Source organism: Perca flavescens, chromosome 5 (assembly GCF_004354835.1).
Source record: "Perca flavescens isolate YP-PL-M2 chromosome 5, PFLA_1.0, whole genome shotgun sequence".
In the NCBI taxonomy this organism is placed as follows: Eukaryota; Metazoa; Chordata; class Actinopteri; order Perciformes; family Percidae; genus Perca; species Perca flavescens.
This window is the reverse complement of record NC_041335.1, coordinates 33929878-33950129: the sequence shown is the minus strand read 5'-3', so window position 1 is coordinate 33950129 and position 20252 is coordinate 33929878. Positions and strand designations below refer to the sequence as shown.

At 37.8% G+C, this 20252-nt stretch overlaps 1 protein-coding gene and 1 long non-coding RNA gene across 3 annotated transcripts; both read right to left on the bottom strand.

The window, feature by feature from the left end:
- Positions 1-884: 884 nt before the first annotated feature.
- On the bottom strand, positions 885-10422 carry LOC114555842 (type-2 ice-structuring protein). 2 transcript variants are annotated; one of them, XM_028578572.1, is made up of 8 exons: positions 6599-9754; positions 6359-6423; positions 6184-6268; positions 5149-5193; positions 4939-5045; positions 3711-3845; positions 3507-3615; positions 885-1104 (listed from the first exon to the last, which is right to left on the bottom strand). In XM_028578572.1, exons 1-8 carry the CDS (start codon positions 6660-6662, stop codon positions 1028-1030), a joined length of 687 nt encoding a protein of 228 aa, XP_028434373.1. In that variant the 5' UTR covers positions 6663-9754; the 3' UTR covers positions 885-1027. The 2 variants fall into 2 exon arrangements, with proteins under 2 accessions (XP_028434373.1, XP_028434374.1); XM_028578573.1 differs by lacking the exon at positions 6599-9754 and adding an exon at positions 10327-10422 and having other exon boundaries at positions 887-1104.
- A 1466-nt stretch (positions 10423-11888) lies between these two features.
- Positions 11889-19940, bottom strand: LOC114555844 (uncharacterized). Its single transcript, XR_003692595.1, has 3 exons — positions 19830-19940; positions 18395-18450; positions 11889-12035 (listed from the first exon to the last, which is right to left on the bottom strand). It is a non-coding gene; the product is annotated as an uncharacterized LOC114555844 (long non-coding RNA).
- Positions 19941-20252: the final 312 nt, after the last annotated feature.

The window sequence follows — 20252 nt, the reverse complement described above, 5'->3', positions numbered from 1 at the left end:
CAATTTTGGGACCGTCTATGTCTGGCAGGTCCAATTTTTTACCCTACATCGTTTGTGGTGGTCCACTCAGTTGGCCGGACCATCTGTCATTTGCCAGAATTGCCAGATTTCCAGTCTGAGCCTGCTGAGTAGTGGAAAGCACCATAACTGAAGTTTTGTCATATTTTGTGGGATAGAAATTTGAGATTCAGAAAATGTATACCCACATAAACAAAAGATTTAACAGTAAGAGTCACAGACCATGAGAGATTCTCAGTGCTGAAGTTTTTTAATTTGCAAAAGACAAGAAAGGACAGTTCACTCAGCAAACTAAAGTTGTGCTAACAGCATTTGGTCTGCTCTTATTAAAGGCATAAGATATAAGATCCTGGTTACGCTGTGTTTTATAAAATGTGTCTTGTGCGATCAGATCACGAGTGGACAGTGTTAAACCAAGATGCATTGTGATCAGATCAATCAAACCACTTGCCGAGGTGGTCTGTGACGCATTTGACCACATATTTTCTGTAGTGTAAATGCTAATGCGCCCTGATGTGTCCCTGACAAGGCATTAACAGGAAAATAATAGGTGTGGCAGTGACGTAGGCAGAAACAAAATTTGAACACAATAGAGCTCAATAGCTTCGCCCCTCCTACGAGAGGCCTTGGGTTCCTGAAGTAAATTTCCCATTCATTTCTCCCATTGACGTCTAGAAAAATCTGTATAAAGAGTTTTAGACCATGCCTTAGGCTAACCAGCTACGTTCACATTTAGTTTCTGCCTACGTCACTGCCACAGCTATATATATACACACATGTATATACGTGTGTGTGTCTGTGTATGTATGTATGTATGTATGTATATATATATATATATATATATATATATATATATATATATATATATATATATATATATATATATGTATATATAAATCAGCTGGAGATGCATGATAGACACAGATGTGAACAGCGATGTATCTCAGCTGTTAACTAGAAATAAAGCTGTAAGATACAGATGGATCGTGCCTCTTTTTCAGCCCAGGATTCACATGATGACAATGCTGCAGACTGAGGGGAGCTCAGCATCACACTGCATGTCGTCCAAGCATCCTGACGCATTTTCTGTAAGTACCAAAAACACAGGAGTCAGTATGTGCAACACAAACTTAGGTTGCTTTCACACAGTCCGTTTTGAATCAAACCCTGGGGCGTTTCATTGGATAGATCAGTTTCTTTTGGATGGTGTGAAAGCTCATTCAAACTCTGGTGTGGACCAACCAACCGAACTCTGGTCCGCTTGAAAACTGGGGTTTCGGTTTGCTTCAAAGTGCACCAGAGTTTGATTCACTTTAGGTGAGAATGTGATCGGACCCAAACCGAACCAAAAACAGTGCATTTACTAGACTGTCATTTCAACCTTGCATACAATTAATGGATGTCTTGAGGGATGATAACTTTTCCAATCCCTAACTCCCTAACTTATGACCATACATCGCTTGTCGTCTGTGTAATACCAACACAATCAATCTCTCATCAGTCATAGACTTATCCCTCCTTCACTCGCCGTCTGTCAACTGCTGATATTGTTTGCCTTCTTCTAAAATATTAGAAACACTGAAGCAAAACCAGAAAACCCAAGACGTTATAAATTTAATTATTTCTGAGACTGGAAGTGTCGGCAAGTTTCACTCAGATTTTCTGTCTGATAGACCAGTGACCGTTTCGACTGTGTGACACGTTTACTATGTTTTGGGTTTGATAAAGTGTAGTGTCAACGCTAACCGAACCAAATGAACAATGCAACGATGTTGCGACTTCACACCTGAATCTACCGTATACCTGACACTCCAGTTTTTTTCCCATCATGAGGGTGCGAACTACAGGGGAGCTAGGGGGAGATCGGCTCCCCTTAATAAGACGTGGGCTCCCCTGAAAACGTAATTTGTGAAATTTTGGGGTCTCTAAAAATATTGACAATGTGTCATTTAGACGTGCAATCTCAGTTTTCTGTAATGTGATCATCGTGGAATATTATGTATACTATTGCAAAAATATCATTCATTCATGCATGATGGCGATTTAAAACTATTTCACGTCAATAAAAAGGGTAACTAAGTCTGAATGTACTTGAAAGTATTGTGTTTTACTTAAAAAAACATAGTTTACAGAAGGTCTACCTACCTATAGGCTACCTGAATTTCTGAAATGTACTAAATTTCTAAATATGCTATTGCTACACTTAATGGCAAAAATTGCACTGGTCTGCTGGACTTGGTTGAACAATTGTGTTGCTTAAGCGTATGTATTCAGTCATTATTCAATGGTATACTAAAAATCCATGTGAAAAAAATTACTTCTCACTGTTCTCAGGTCAAATATTTATGGAATTAAAATGCAATTAATTTCGATTAATTAATTACAAAGCCTGTAATTAGATAAATTTTTTTAATCGAGTCCCGGTCCTAATATATATATATATATATATATATATATATATATATATATATATATATATATATACACATATATATATATATATATATATATATACTAATATACCTGTATATGCTTGTTAACTCAAATATTCATAGAAAAAATATAAACGTTGGAGGCCATTAATTGGTCCTTGAAATCTATTCTGCAGTTAGCATCATATATCCATGTCAAAAAGAAAACAATACAGTTTAATTCATTTTGGTTCTACTAAGAAATTGTGTTGGCATAGCGATGACGTTAATAGCACAACCGATTCAGCTGCTGTAAGCCCTTTTGGCACACCTCCCGCCAGGGTGACAACGCAAGAAGAAGCTGAATAAATAATGTCCTCTCTGGCTGAAGGTGGTGGTAACAGCTCGTCACAGGCCCAGGTCACGATTCTAACTCCTCTTGCTCCTCTCTCCCGTTAAATTGGAACAGCCAGCAGTGGAGAGAGTGGAAGAGCCGATATACATGGCTGTTTGTTAAGCATAGAAGCTTGGGGTGCATCGCTTAGGCCTAATTGAACGGAGGAATTATGGTATTCTTCGGTAGCCTGAGTAACTTTAACCGTTGTTCATGTGAAATCTCAAAGACAGCCTAATGCTTTGTTTATAATAGACTATTTGTGGTTTGCTGTTTGACTTATCAATTCCTGTCGATGAAGTATAATAGGGTACATCCTGTATAGTACATACACTTTTAGCTGTTATGTATCTTTGAAAGTCATTGTAAGTCGCAAGCGCACAACGTTGGTAGCACAGAAAAATGTTCCTTTTGCGTTTTGTGACGACTTTACTGCGAGTGTGGCAGGCATGTTCCCTGATATTAATATATTAAGTTGTTTTTATTTATATTGCAATGTAAATAATACACTTAACACTTACAGTACACATAACAGTGTGTGCCATGCCCCAACCAAATGTTGGCAAGTATGATCTACTGATTCTACCGAAGCGGTGAAATGATCCATCACCATGTAGGGCTAGACAGACACTAAATATTTCAAGGAAAATGACGGCACTCACACATTATGCTGATTGCTTTACCTTCAAAGGTTATTTGTAGACAGTGGTTCTTGGGCTCCACAGTGGAGTGGATACACCAGTCATGAAATCCGTGAGAAATAAAAGGATCGGTCCAGGACCAAGAAGGACGCTGTGAGGCACAGAATATTTGTTTGAATTAACATTATTTAATAAAATGCTGTTTAAAAAACACTGTCAGACCTGGTGTAATGATGAAGGACATACCTCTGGTGTATTATAGCCTCCAACCCATATCTGTTTAGACTTTTGACCGGCACTCTGCAACACCTTTCGAATCTCGTCAGAGTACTGAGTGTTGATTACAGATGCAAGATTTCCATTCATGTACTTGCAGTGTTGCTACAGTGGAGATAAACCGACCAATTAACCAAATGTGCAGCTACACTGTAACACAGTGGTGGAATGCAACTAATACATTGCTAGCTCAGTTCTGTTTCAGTGGTGTGCCTCGAGCTCTGATGACTTAATCATAATTTTGTCCAGATAAAATATATGATTAAAAACAACAAGATCTACTCTATAAATTCGAGGTACCTGTACGTTCAAGGGCCTAACTTTGGGTTCAACATTGGGGGGTTGAGATCTCCAACTATCTAGGGAAGTCCCGGGAAAAAAAATCTTAGCAAAACAACTGAAGAAAAAAAAAAAAAAAACTCAATGCCAAAAGGTGACAAATGTCAGAAAAAGCCCAAACCCTTTCTGCAAATTGTCCGACAAAAACCTTGAAAAAAGCGACAAAAAACTTCGGAAGAAGCATAGAATGGACGCCCTGTAAATTACGCCTATGTGTACTTTAATATTTCCATTTTCTGCTGCCTGACAGCTTTAGTATCTTTTCATGACAGTTTTTCATCCTCTTCCTGTCCAGTGAAAACAGTGTATCTCCATGTGGAACATTTGTGATAAACTAAAGGATGAAGTGTTCCTTTGTCTTTTAAGGTAATTTTACTTATTAAGCTAAATAAAGTCTTTAAAAAGCCTCTTGGATCAGCTGGAAAATGCATCGTCACAGAGCTGAAAACAGGGCTGGGAAACCATGAAAAGTTTTTAAACTTTTTAGATATGTGGTTCTCACAAGACAGCGACGCTACAATCATATGATGATCTTATAGAACATGATGCATTGCTGTAGATTAAACTACCCAACAGTATATAAAAGACTTATCATGAGCACAACCTTAAACATCTACAGCAGTAAAATGCAACATACACATTAATGCAGCAGAAATATTAACCCAGAAACATCAGATAGAATAAACACTGACAGGGAACATTTTACTGCACTGCAAGGAGTAATTTGACCAAATTAAGCTGATACATACTTTAATTAGCAGGACTTTAAATTGTGTGTTTTTTTTTTTTTTTTTACTTTTACTGAAGTAAAATATCTGCATGCTTCCTTAACCACTGAATAAAAAATCATCCTGATTACCTCAGCTTGAGCCCAAGTCATAATCTTTGGAACGTAGAGGAGACAACGAGTGTTGAACATAGTCCAACCGTCAGGACAATATGGCCTCCAGCCACCAAAATGGTCCTCTGGTGAAGACAAACACAGAAGATAAGGTAATATTAAGTTGCAGGAACACATACAGTACTGTATGTGCAGTTTGTATTGTATATTGTAAATATTTCCACCAACCTGTTACAGGCAAATTTGGAGTCGTAGTAGTTTCGGGCAAAATATCTGTGTGTGTATGAGTTACACAATTTAACTTAGCAGTTAGTGACTTGATACATCTGCTTTTTATGTATTTTATTACATAATGTATATAAAAAAAAAAAGTAAGGAAATTTGTGTTTGGTAGATCATTTCTCTGTGGTAACAATGTTTTTAGCAATAAATCATATACCGTTGTAAAGCCTGTTTAGTTCCCTTTGAAATGGTGCCCCATTTGTAAGGAACATGCATTTGTGGGATGAGCAGCAGCGCTGAGTATGTGGGTTCCGGCCATGAAAAATTTGCCAAATTGTCTCTGCCAATGCCAAACAGCTTATTCTGCCATTGACTCGTTTGGTGTTTGGTGGATTGGATGACTGAAGTTTGAAGAAACAAGACCTATTGGCAATTGAACAATTTATTAATTTCACAAACAAGAGCCTCAGTAGCGTGTGGAAGAACCATACACAGCCACAACAGCCTGGCACCTCCTCCTCATGCTGGTTACCAGCCTGGTCACATACTGCTGTGGGATGGCACCATTTGATAGGGAACTCAACAGGCTTTCCAACGGTATAAGACTTATTGCCAAAAAGCATTGTTACCACAGAGAAATAATCCACCAAACACAAATTTCCTTACTTTTTGTTTTAAGTTTATACAGTACAGGCCAGTCAGTTAGTGACTTGAGACATCTGCTTTTTTATGTATTTTATCATATACTGTATGGACCTTTAAAAAACAGTATGATTGTTGAAAAATAAATAAATAAGTTAGACAGTATATTGACATTATGTTATTAGCTGACCATATGTATTCTATGTAAAATATTCTGTAAACAGTAACTGTACCTATCAGATATGTAGTGCAGTCAAAAGTACAATATTTCATTTAGAAATGAAAAGTTGGAAAGAAAATGGCAGAAAATGGAAAGTAAAGTAGGCTACAAATACTTCAAAAAGCGTTCTTATGTACATTTACTTTAGTAAATTACGCTCTACTACAGTAAATACTCACAAGCTCCAGTCAGAGCCACCATTGCACACAGAAGTGCACACACAGTCAGCATCTTCATGGCGGAGTTGTTAAAGATGATGGTAACCTTTCATAAAGAGAGACACATGTGTAATTAATACTTCTACAATGAGTGCACGACTAAGAAATGGGATGATACTAAAGTCTTTCAGCAAACCTGTTTCAGAATGATCTTCTCTTCGTCTATCTCAGTGTCGTTGTGTGGCTTCAGCCTTCCTGGTGCTGAACAAGAGAAAATCCAGTGTTTATATATCCGCCTACATGTAATAGTCCAGGACCTGAGGCCATGCCTGAACAAAATGCAAATAAAAAAGGACTCATTTATTAACTTGGCTGATATTTATCTAGTGACGTTATTTAACCCAACAATGCCCTGATTCAACTTCAGTTTGCTCACCTGACAGGTGCTCAATACAAACATCATCATCATCATCATCTTTATTGCCAGACTCAAGGTCCATTCAGAAGACACAGATATGACATACAACATAAATTAAAAAGAGAAAGATAAACATATTCAGAGAAATAAAAACAAAAGAAACAACAATACTGCATTTTTATAAAAGACACTTATACCAGTGTTTCCATAGTAATGATTGGTATGGCACTACACCTAGGATTTGCCAGCAGCATATAAATGCTGTTCTGGGAGACGCTCAGGCGACAAATTAAACTGTAGATAAGACTTCTCAATAATGCCTGGAAGATGCCGCCCCCTGCATTACAAAACAGGTCACTTGCACTAGAGCACCTGGGTTTGTTGAGCAGTATCCTCATACAGTCATTATAGGCAACCTTAAGCTTCTGCATGCTTGCCTTTTTAAACTTAGTCCATAAGGGAGCAGTATACAAAGAAGTGCAATATACTTAAACAGACTACGGTAATTTTGACGCCATTGGTGCTCATGTGGAATTTTCTTACCAAAATTTATATATCCTCATCGTCAGATAACTGATCTGTAATGTGGTGACCCAGATATTTAATTTTATTACAGACACTCATCACTTGTCCTGACGGATAAAAGTCTGTCAAATTAAACTTCTTTATACTTCGTTAAACATATATTCTCAGAGAAAACATTTGCTCAGTGTTGTAAAAATCAAACATAAATAACAAGTTGAACTAAAGTTCAGCAATTGCCTTAGAAATGAAGGAGCTTTGAGCTCTGGAGCTCCTGAGCCGAGGGACCCTATACCTCCGCCCAGAGGGCAGAAGGTGGTACTCCTGGGCCCAGTTTTTCAAAAGTAATCCAGTGGGATTTTGGATCACGGATTGGATCAAATCTTGTAAATGAGTTTTACAAAAGCAAAAGAGGGATTCTGAACTAAGATCAGATCATGTAATCCAATCTTAAATTTGATCTGGATCAAACCTGCTCTTTGGGTTTTTCAAAACTTTCAACTTGGTTTGTAATCTATTTGATCCAAAAAAACAGGATTATCCTTATCCCTGTGGGTTGTTGACATTTCTTTAAACCAATCACAATCATCTGAAAATACTACAACTCCAATTCCAACTGGTTGGTGGATATATATACAGTAGGCTATATAATAAAATACATAAAAAGCAGATTTCTCCCCAGATGCAGCGACTGTGCCTCTGTAAAATGTTCTCGAAAAGGAACTTGTTTAGGTGGAACATTTGCACCCCGATAAAGAAAACACCACATATAATATTAAATGGAGTTAACTGTTCACACAATACAGTTATGTGAGCTATTTAAATTAGATGCATACATGATTAAAATAATTTGCTCTAACCAGTGTATCACTGTGTGTATTTTGTCAGTAGCAATTCCCCGCCAATCTGTCCCAAAACGTCGTAAATGTCATTCTCTGAAAGAACCAAGCAGCATTATTTCCTGAGAAAATTCACACTGCATTAACGTTGTGAGATAGGGCATGCCTGGTCAAAGGTCTGCACTCAAGTGCCCTTCTAGTTTTTTTTAAAGTTTTGGCTGACGAAATAGCGCTGCTTTCAATGACACATACTGGATCCCATCTGGCCTGAGATGACCTACACTGTAAAAACTGAGACTGAGGTTAATTCATATTTAATAAAAAACCAATAGTAACCTTTACATAATAAAAGACTATGTGACTATGTGTAAATATATTGTTTAACGAAGTATAAAGAAGTTTAATTTGACTGTTTGTATTGAGCAACCATCAGGTGAGCAAACTGTGAGGTTAAATAAGGGCGTTGTTGGGTTAACACCATCACTAGATAAATACCAGCGAAGTTAATAAACAAGATTTTTTTTTTATTTGCATTTTGTTCAGGCACGGCCTCAGGTCCTGGACTATTAAATGCAAGTGGATATATTAACAATGATATTAACAATATATTAACCGACACTGAGATTTCAGGCTCCAAGCAATCTGAGCAGCAATATGGTGTACTTTGGGGAATCTACAGATCAACTTTTAAAAAAGTAAGTGGAAGTACATTTTCAAATCTAAAGAATGGGATCTATCCCTCTGATCTCTCCCATCTAGTATATCATGGGAAGAACTAATCACAAAATACAGTCAGTCCCAGTAATTCTTGGCAAGCTAGTGAGTTTTGTTGAGTCAAGTAATTGTCCTCTGTTTAAGTGTATATGTTGTTTTCATTAAGGTCATTTTTAGTATTACTGCAAAAATAGGAGTTACTAAATGCTTGCCTTCTCAATCTGATTTCTCCAACTGGCAGAATTCAAAAGTTATCAGTTTACTTGTGTCTTTCTCCCAATAAATGCATTACTAACAGCTATATTATATGTCTACTATTTACTTTACAGTCTTAATAATTTAGCTTTACAAGACAGCTAAGAGTTTTCTTCCTATTTGCAATTTGGGAGATTCAATTAAGATCTTCCCCTTTGGCTATAAAGTCTAAAATACACAATGTTCTTGCTAATTTAGGATGCTGATGAAGGCTGTATGTCACATGACCTTGCTGAACAAAGGATGAACATCAAGACTAATAGGTCAGAGGGTCCCAACCACATCAGTATCATGGTAGAAGGCGACAATTGTGACTACTCTGGGTATGTTTCTAAGGATTTGCTCCATGCTCGTTGGGTTGTGTTAAGAAATTATCTAAAAAACGTGTTCGTTCTGATTTCTGGAGGAAGGAGGAGAGGCTGGGGGAATTGAAAGTTAACTAAAAGGTTTAATAAAACAACACGGTGAAAACGACAGTCAAAACACAAATGTTACACTGCAGCGGACTGATCTCATGCTCTCCTTGCGGAGTCACATAAAAACGGTCATGTGACATGACAAACAAATACACTAAACAGCGGACTCCAACTGCTTCCCTTGCGGGGTCACAGATTGAAGTCCTGAGACATTCCCCGGATCACACATTTATTCCCTCCACCTGGGTGGTTCTTCAAATTAAATCTTTCCCTATTGGTCAGATGTCTCTCAAAAGAAAAGGTGTACATTCCCAATCGAGGCTACACCCGGTCACAGGATCTTACCAAGACGGTGTCAATTGTTTCCAAACTACAGCAATACTCGTTCTTTGTCTTAATCACGTCTGGCTCAACAGGGGATGGCTCCCCCAAAAAGAGACAACAGTTACCTTTTCTGTGGGGACAATGAGTCTCCTACAGTATGCTAAATAACAGCCATGACCTAATTAATTCTTTAGAAGCTAGAGTTTGGCCCCAGCCAACATCTTTATGTGGGGCACATGTGGGTAAAAAGTGGGCAGAATCATGGGCCCCAGGTGGGATTGTCAGATCACACCCATATGGGATTGTCCGCGGGTTCCATGTTGGCCCCAAGCCAATTGCCCATGTGGGTTTAAGGCAGGATTACACCAGGTTTTAGATGGGCCCCAGCTGGGCAAAACAGACAAGACCCATCTTGGTCCTAGCTTTAAGTCCTACGTGGGGCCTACATGGGGACAGGATGGGCTGAAATTTAAAAAATGGCCACATTCTCTGATTTCAACTTTTTATTTACGAATATTTTGCTGATAACAGACAAAATGATCAACAGATTCATTGGTAATGAAAATAATTGTTCCAGAAAAACAATGTAACAGTGTGTCAACGTTTTGTCTTGTAACTGAAAATATTTAAACAGTTTAACTGCACTTGTACCTGAATACAAATTTTCTGCACTCACTCATATTCCACCACTGCTCAGTACTTTTTAATTTGGCACAGGCTGTCTGGATGCCCTTCGTCCTCCTCTGTGTCTTGCCCCAACTCCTAAAAAAGAACAATCTAGACATGACACTAATGAGCAACTATAGGCCAATATCAAACCTTCCATTTTTAAGTAAAATCATAGAAAAAGTGTTTTTTCAACAACTCAACCTTTTCTTATCGCTAAACAACAGTTTTGATGCCTTCCAGTCAGGTTTTCGACCACACCACAGCACTGAGACAGCTCTTGTTAAAGTCTTTAATGACATCCACTTAAACACAGATAGTGGCAAAATTTCAGTCTTAGTATTACTTGATCTCAGTGCTGCATTTGATACGGTAGACCATGACATGGTCTACCGTATCAACGGATTGCTTGACCGATTGGAAAACTGGGTTGGTCTTTCTGGCTCAGTATTAAAGTGGCTTGAATCCTATTTAAAGAATAGGGACTACTTTGTGTCTATAGGTAATTATACATCTGAGCATACAAATATGACGTGCGGAGTTCCCCAAGGCTCAGTTCTGGGGCCTCTTCTGTTCAACATCTACATGCTTCCACTGTCTCAGATTATGGAAAACAACAAAATAAGTTACCATAGATGACACACAAAATTACATAACCTTATTGCCAGGGAACTATAGCCCAATACAACAATTAAATATGTGCATTGAACAGATTAATGATTGGATGTGCCAGAACTTTCTTAAATTAAATGAAGAAAAAACGGAGGTGGTTGTTTTTGGAGCAAAAGAGGAACGATTGAAAGTCAGCGCTCAGCTTCAAACGACAATGTTGGTGTAGTCATGGACTCAGACCTAAATTTTAAAAGCCACATTAACATAATTAAAAACTAAGCCTATTTTCACTTTAAAAATATATCAAGGGTTAAAGGGCTTATGTCTCAGCAGGATCTGGAAAAACTTGTCCATGCTTTTATCTTCAGTAGACTTGACTACTGTAACGGTGTCTTTACAGGTCTCCTTAAAAAATTTATCAGACAACTGCAGCTGATTCAAAACGCTGCTGCTCAAGTCCTCACTAAAACCAAGAAAGTGGATCACATCACTCCAGTACTGAAGTCTCTACACTGGCTTACAGTGCCTCGAAGAATTGATTTCAAAATACTTTTAATGGTTTATAAATCACTAAACGGTTTTGGGCCAAAATACATTTCTGATCTGTTACTACATTATGACCCACCCAGACCTCTCAGGTCATCTGGGACAGGTCTACTTGTTGTCCCCAGAGTCAGAACTAAACAGGGGGAAGCAGCATTCAGTTTTTATGCTCCACATATCTGGAACAAACTCCCAGAAACCTGTAGGTCCGCTGCAACTCTCAGTTCTTTTAAATCTAAGCTAAAGACCTATCTTTTTGATGTTGCTTTTCTTTAAATAATCTATTTTATTAACTTTAATTTATTATACTGCACTGTAACTTTTATTCTTATACTGCACTATCAATTTTATTCTTGTCTTTTAAGGTTTTTAATTTGTTTATTATTGTTTTTTAATTGTTTTCTAACTGCTCTTTAATGTTTTATGTAAAGCACTTTGAATTGACCTGTTGCTGAAATGTGCTATATAAATAAAGCTGCCTTGAATTGCCTTGCCCAATGAGCCTTTTCGACAGTGCCCTCTCTGCCTCCTGCTGGTTCATCAACGAATTCTTCTTAAGAGCCTCTGTAAAACAAATTTGGTTGACAGTACGAGCTAACATTAAAAACATATTCTCTTTAAACACCATTTAGAATTAAACAATGGCCAACTTCAACCTTCCATATTGGCAAAAGTATAAAGAATATGATGGATCATCGTTATGGATTTTTAGCACAAGAAAATATTTATGAAGTACTTAAACTTAATAATACATTTTATTACTCCCTCATAATCATAATTAATAGGGTTGGGCATCGAGAATTTCAAATCTGATCATGGGTTCCAAATTTAACATGCGCAAGTTTAGGTTTCCGTAGCGGCCAGGCGCTTGTTGTGTTGCAGCCATGGAGCACAGTAAGCGGTGCTCCAGCGTGGCTTTATTTTACATTGAAAAAGCCCCGTCAAATTGCAACCCACCTTTTGAATCTAAATAAATCTTTCCTCTTATTTGTGAAATAAGGATGTGACCCGTTTCAACTCCGCCCCTCAAAGAATCAGAATCAAGAATCAATAAGAACCGGAATCGAAAGTAGGAATTGGAATCAGAATCGTTAAAATCCAAACGATGCCCAACCCTACTAATTAATATATATAATAGCTTTGTGAGGTGTGTACACATTATCATAAAATAAAATGATGCACATTTTTTCACATTAAAATGCCAAAATGAACTAAAAGCAATAACTGATGAACGAGGCTTCAATGGTACAATGCAGGCTTCAGATTTGAAATGCAAATAGAACCAGCATTATTTGGGTAAAAAAAGTTATTATTTATATGTTGATTTAAGCTTATTTAGTATTAAAAAAATTAGATGAGCAGTTTTTAAAATAGTGCAGTCCAGGACAAAGAGATTCCTTGCATTTTACCTCTAATTTACTTTAATTTGAAAATGCCACGGTGCTCAATACCTTACTGGTGCGTAGTCAAAAAAAAAAAAAAAAAGATACACAGATACAGGGATTAAAGCAAGAAAAAAAAATTTCACTGAAAAAAAATTTCAGGCCAGATCACACTTTTTTTCTGCCGTAAAGGTCGCTTCCCATAGGTTTTCATGGGCTGCTCAGCCCAACAGCTCTTCTGTTCTTTAACACAGCATTCAAGTTGTAGAAGGCTTTAACCTACACAATCTAAAGACTTTAGACCAAGAGCATTTTTAAAGGAAAAGAGTGAACAGCTTTTCTATTGTCAGTTTGCTTTTATGTAAAGTTTTCAATCGATTAAGCTTAAGACTTTTATAAAAAATAAACCATCTACTAACTGCTGAGAGGGAATCTAACATTATGATATAGTCTATCCAATTTAAAAAAAATAACATTTCTATTCTGCCCCTCAGCAGGTAGCATCTCTGTGCTTTTTCCTCCGGTTGATTCAGTAGCACACAATAGACTGTGCAGGTTGGGCTACAGGTTAAATTTAAGTTTACTTAAACTTACTTTACTTAACGACAATTATGAGATACTTGAGTATTCCTATGTGATGCTACTTTATTTTTCCACTCCACTAAATCTCAGGTGGAAATATTGTACTTTCTACTCCACTACATTTATTTGACAGCTTTAGTTACTTTTCAGATGAAGATTTGACATAAAATATATTTTAATATTCTATTCTTTTGTTTAAATTCTCTGCTCTTTCCTTTTTTAAGATTTTCTATGCACTTGAAATGTGCTATATAAATAGTGTATTATTATTTAAAAAACATTTGATACAATGGTATGATGCAGTAGTTAATAACTTACCCAAAGTATATATAAAGGGCCCAACACTAATGAAGAACATTCAAATCTCTCATGTTTGTTAGTGACACAAGCAAAAAATAAAATATACTTTAATAATATAACACTGCTGCACAATGAGTACTTTTACTTTTGTTATTTATGTACATTTTGCTGCTATACTAATGTATTTTTACTCTTGTAACATTTTGAATTCAGTTTACTTAATTGAGTATTTTCAGACAGCAGTATTTTTCTGCTTTTACTTAAGAACATGGTTCAAAATTAGCACCATCTACTAGCAAAATGCTGGTAAAATATGCAAGGGGCTGGTACATTTGCTTCACTCATATGTCAAAAAAACAATGGTAATCTATTGAGTGGCTCTTCAAATTTGAACATTCACTAGCCATTTGGCTAGTGGGAGAAAAAGTTAATTTTGAACCCTGCTTAAGTAGCCTAAAAAGCATCTGAGAAACTGTTACTTTCACCACTCTGTGACTGAAATCACTGCAGTGTGGTCAACGGTCATCTCGGGGTTTAGTAGGAATGCATCCATAGATCTCTTTTTGTGTCACGTTTCTTGTGAGACTCACATGTACTGTGTCGCAACTCGCATCACGTCGTATTCCTGCACTTTTCTGAAAACAGGCCGGTGGGCGTAGCAAAAGTGGAGACAGGTTCACCTCATAGACAGTCTATATAAGAATAGACCAACAGAACCCGTTGCTCTGGATGGAGACCAGCGAAGGATATTAGAAGCACTTTTCCGGTGAGCGGCGCGCTGAGCGTTACTGAGCAGCCTCCAACTGAGAGAGACGACGTAAACGTGATGTGTGCAACCTGTGTGAAAGTTGGAAGTCTTATGCAGGCATGAAAATGGGTCAGGGGTGAAAAAGGTAAGAAGGATATTACCCCTCTGGGGGGTTCCGGGGGCAGGCTCCCCCGAAGAAAATTTTAAATATTCCAGATTTTAAAGCATCAATCTGATGCATTTTGAGATGCATTTTTTGCCAACCAACAGTGTAATATTTCAATATGCACTCATTAAAGTTAATTTGACTGGCAAAACAATAATACAAGTCATAATGTTTAAAGACTAAAACGTTTTGGATCAATTTTTACTTCTTCCAACCATATGTTAAATTAAGAGTCAATAATCCTAAAATGAATCATTGTGTAAACTTTACTACTTTGGCCAGGTCATCATCAAAAGAGCAAATTAGTACATTCAAGATTTTGTCCATGTTGATATATAGCTGCTTTATTTACATTTATTAAAAACGTGGCATTGTTTATCTTTTCATATAGCTAGACATCTAGACTCTGGGACAAGGCCGTTATGTTTAAATACCTGCCATGCTGATTCCAAACAGACAGCTTTGTCAAGGCAGTTTGGGCTTCACATAGCTTTTACAAATCGTGTTCCGCTATGAACGTGCACACACGTATTGTTTGTATCACGGTCGGTCAGTAAAGGTGCAGTCGCAGCGGTAGCCGTCGTTGCCGGTAACGTACTCGTATGACGTTGCATCGTATGAGTGCACGGACCGAAGCCTTGTGACTAGCATCTAATGACTAGCTAGCACTGTCTTATCGCTGTCCAAAACATGAGCTGCAGAAGCGCCCGGCACCCTCAGTTTGAGACACCAAGTGCTAAACGGCTTCCCGTCTCCACCCTTTTCTTCTGGTCCTCTATTCATGTCCAGCGCCATTTGTTTTAACTCCTTTCTCAACTAAAGCTGCCTCTATCTACCTCTATGTTATCTACATGCTCCAAGTATGATAAACTTGGCCTCCATTTATTTTAGCCGCGTTAACATTTCGGCAAAGACCCACCCTACTTTGCATCTGATTGGCTAGAACTCGTTTCATTGGTTGGCAGTAGTGGTGCACGATATATCGGCCGCCGATATAATATCGGCCGATATGGTCATTTTTTTACACATCGGTATCGTTCCAATGTCAAAATAGGGCCGATGAATAGAGCCGATGTGAATCATTCCTGTGTATTTGACGTGTATAGGCTTAGATGTGCGTGTGTGAGAATTTAGATTTAAATCTGACCTGTGGAGGGCAGTAATACGCTGCAGTCTATACTGCTGAAATCAGAAGAAGAAGAAGAAGAAGAAAAAGTGTGGGCGGGGATGTTGGTTTTTGCAGACGGAATCTGCGGCGAAGTGGGACACTGGAAACTTTAGTAGACCACCGGCTCTCGGTGGGCGGGGGAGAGATGAATGTTCGGAAGTAAGAGGTTGCTGTTCGGTTGCTGTGGCCCGCCGTACCGGTTAGTTTGACCAGCGGGCAGCAGCGGCGGCCGGAGTGGGCAGCAGCGGCGGCCGCCAGAGTGGGCAGCAGCGGCGGCCGAAGTGGGCAGCAGCAGCGGCGATCATGGGGGGACATTCTCAGCGGTGAAACGCAAACGGGGGCTGGACCTAGCAAGGTGGAAAGCTAACGCTAGCCAGCCACCTGTTCCATCAATCCTGTTTGCAAGTGTCTGCTCATTAGACAACAAACTGGAGTTCATCCAACTTAAACAAAACTCCAATCGCGAGTTCAGAGACTACTGTGTTTTTCTTGTTGTGGAAACATGTCGCCGGGTAAGAGTAGAGATTTTGTTAACACGGACTTGTGCAGAAATTAGCTGCTTGTATCCAACTAAATGCTAACTGCTGGGGAAGTTTGTGACTAGTAAATGCCGACCATTCTACATTTCACGCAAATTTACAACTGTGTTTATAATCTGCTACATTTAGCTATTGCACACACACGTAAAGTTCAGCTAATGCATACAAGCATTAGCGCTTGGTTGACTGTAAACACCTGTTTCATATGTCGTTTTTATATATTTTAAATGTGTAACCATTACAGCCACGGTGAAATGTTGTTTCGTGTATATGGTTGAAATGACAATAAAACACATTTGGGTTGAGTTGAATGCTGCCTCACTGTCGGTCTGTAGGTGGATGTGGCTTGGGAGTAGAGTCTAAGCAGTGAAGCAAGTGCATTCTGGGATTTGGTGTCTTTCATCCATATGAGCAAAAACGCATTTTATGGCTTATCTCGGTCTAGAAGGCACCAATTTCTATAATTTCAAGGGTTAGGCCTAACCTTTAAGTACTTGGCAGTTACTGTACTTCCAGTTCAGACTGCAAAAGCCAGTGTCTGTTCAATCCAGTTTGTTCTGGCTCCATTTTCACATTTTACCTTTTTCAATACTTTTGGCTTTGGCCATTTAAGGCCTACTACTGTACTTTAAAGTTTTGAACTGTTGTACAATGTTCACAGAATACAGTGACTTGGTCTCAAGTGAGTTAGATGTTTATTATGAATACTCAGGGTTGGCTTATTCATAGTGTGAATTCAGGACACACTTGTATCCTTTTAAAAATGTATTTTTATATAAATATTTAGATTTTCTTCTGAAAATCTGATGACAGTCATATTTTGCACACAGGTAAAGGTGCCCAATATCAGTGATTTCTGAAAATAAATCACAAAAGTAAAAAAAAAATGCCTTTTGGAAAATAGTTCCTTATTTGATTATCATAAAAAATGTGTTCTATACAGAGATATAGACATCGGTAAATATCGGTATCGGCCATAACAGCAATATTAATATCGGTTATCGGTATCGGCCACAATTTTCACATTGGTGCATCACTAGTTGGCAGAACTCGTTTCATTGGTTGGTGGAAGTCCGATGATTGGTTAAATCCATAGACAGTATGGATAAATCCAGCACATCAAAACAAATCCCATGTGGACTTTTTAATTTATTTATTTTTCTAAAATAGTCATACGCCAGAAATCGGGCACCAGGCCCGAGTACTTATACACCCCCCCTCTCCCCCCTTAAACATTTCTCATTAAATCTACACGATTCACATAGGTCACCTATTTTGGTTTCAAAACGGCAAATTTTGCTGAAAGGGGAGTGATTTTCATGTCTGCATTTTACAGTTCGCACACATCTATTTTTAGTCTCAAATACGAGTGAAACACCTGCACAACAAAAGCGCACATTGGCCATGTTATAGTCCAATGCCAGCTCGTTTGACAGAATGCATTAACTGCCAAGACAATAAGCTTCAAAGATTTAAAAATTCAGCCAAAAAGTCAACTAAACGTTTGAAGTTGTAGCCTTTGTGTAATTTACTGTAATGTAATAGATATTTTTTATTTTTTAGGCTAATGCAAATCAATTAAAAAAAAAAAAAAAAAAAAAAGCAATATCAGAACTGAATACATTTCAAACAAGCTGGCATTGGACTATAACATGTTTGGCCGTCACGGGAAAAACAAGTTTAAGGACTTGTGTCTTTTCAACGTTGTGTATGGTAAGTAAATTAGAGAAGCTCTTCAACTAATGAAAATCATTTGTTAAAGAGCATTCCATCTGCAGGGATTGAAGTACTCTGTCGCCCCGAAAAAGAGAGGAAAAAAATTACAATGTGCGCTTTTGTTGTGCAGGTGTTTCACTCGTATTTGAGACTAAAAATAGATGTGTGCGAACTGTAAAATGCAGACATGAAAATCACTCCCCTTTCGGCAAAATTTGCCGTTTTGAAACCAAAATAGGTGACCTACGTGAATCGTGTGAGCATGAACTGCCAACAGATACATCATGCATATATGGCAAACTATTACATTAAAATTACTTACGTGGCAAAGAAGCACACTTTCCAACAGTGTTTGAAACAACTGTGATCTGGACAAATCTAAATGTGACAGGAAGACAATGGTTGAGAGAAGTCAACAGGAGGCACTTTTTATTATTCATGTTTTTGCACAGGTGTGGTTAACATTCACCCACCAAATTTCAGGTTAAATTCACAATTTTAACACACGTGTAGATGAAAACTATACAGCCAGCCTAGAAACAGAACAATGGGAGAGTTCTTATTTTGTTTGGATTGGTCATATTTTTTCTTAGTAATTATGTCAGGTGCATTCACACATATTAACTGATAAGACTATAATTAAACTCCTTGGCAGCTACATTAAGCTGTTAATTAATGGCACTCTCATAAATAAGAGCTAGGATGAACACTGATAGGTCTAGATGTACTATTGCAGAATAATGCTTCTGGACTTGAACTAAACTGAACGATTAGTTTTAACAAAGGGCCAGCATGGCTGATAGATGTCAGTCTAGTTAAATTGTCAGAACTTTCCATTATATCATTCTTTCTCTAACCTTTTTCCCGGGGACCCAATTTTAACAAAAATAACACATTGTGACCCAATTCATAATGGCCTTATCTATAAATCATGAGAAAAGCGATTTTGTGGCGAAATTTAACATTCCTGACCATTTTACTGCCATTACCACACCATCTTATATTAACTTGAATAAGTAAATGAGCGATTTCGAAGAAATATATGTTTGATAAATCACAACTTTGTTTCATGCACATCAAACACACACACAAAAGTGAATGTATTGCATTTGAGGATTATTTGCAGCAGCGCTGTTGATTGCATAACTTTTGTGGAGACACTGTCATTGCGCCACAGCGGACCCGCAACACACATTATGAAGTACACAAACAAAATCCCATTAATAAAATGGAGCCTTCTTGTGTTTGCACTGAGAAAGACAGCATTTTCAGCCTAGAATCATACAACTGCAGCTGAAACGTTTAAACAATACTAGCTTCATCACTGCTTACACAGCTTGTTTTATACAATATTACTAAATGTCTTTTAACTAATTCACACAAAACTAAAAGGAAAAAAGCAGCAGAGGCAACAAAAGAGCTGCCAGATGTGGCTGCTGAGATAATTCAGCTTGCATTTTTGTATTCGAAATTGTTTAAAATACTGCCTCGAAATTGTACTGCCTCGAAATTGTTTATTCTGCCTTTGATTTCGAGAGGGGCTGTATAAAACCAGTAACGTTATGTCGACTAATTAGGTTGATTAGGCCTAACTACTAACATTAGCTTAAGTTAGCTAAAACACTCAACATTAGCATTAGCTGAGTTCAAACAAGCATTTTTGCAAATTCCCCAGTGTGTTAGTTCACAATACTTCGATAGTAATGATGGTCTAATACAAGAATTTTACATAATAGAGAGACAGGTATGCTACTCACCAGTGTTGAAAGAACGCTGCTGCTGCTGCTGTTGTTGTTGTTGCTGCTCCTTCTTCTTCTTCTTCTTCTTCTTTAGAGTTAAACGGCAGTTGGCATCCAAGTCGTTGCATTACTGCCTCCTATTGACAATTTCTCAATATCTTATTTATTCAGACCAATACACTACAATTTCCTAAAAACACCAGTACCTTTCAAAAACGCAAATAGATATTTCCGTCCATTCACACCACTTTCAAGGACATCTGTAATCCTGAGTTCACCTAAACCTAATTTCCGTAGTCCAGCAAACATAACCTCTCTTTCTCGGACATATTTCCTGCATGACATCAATACATGCTCCACTGTCTCCATTACCTCACATACATTGCACAGGCCAGTCGGATGTTTCCCTAATATAAAAAGTGTACCATTTAATCTACTGTG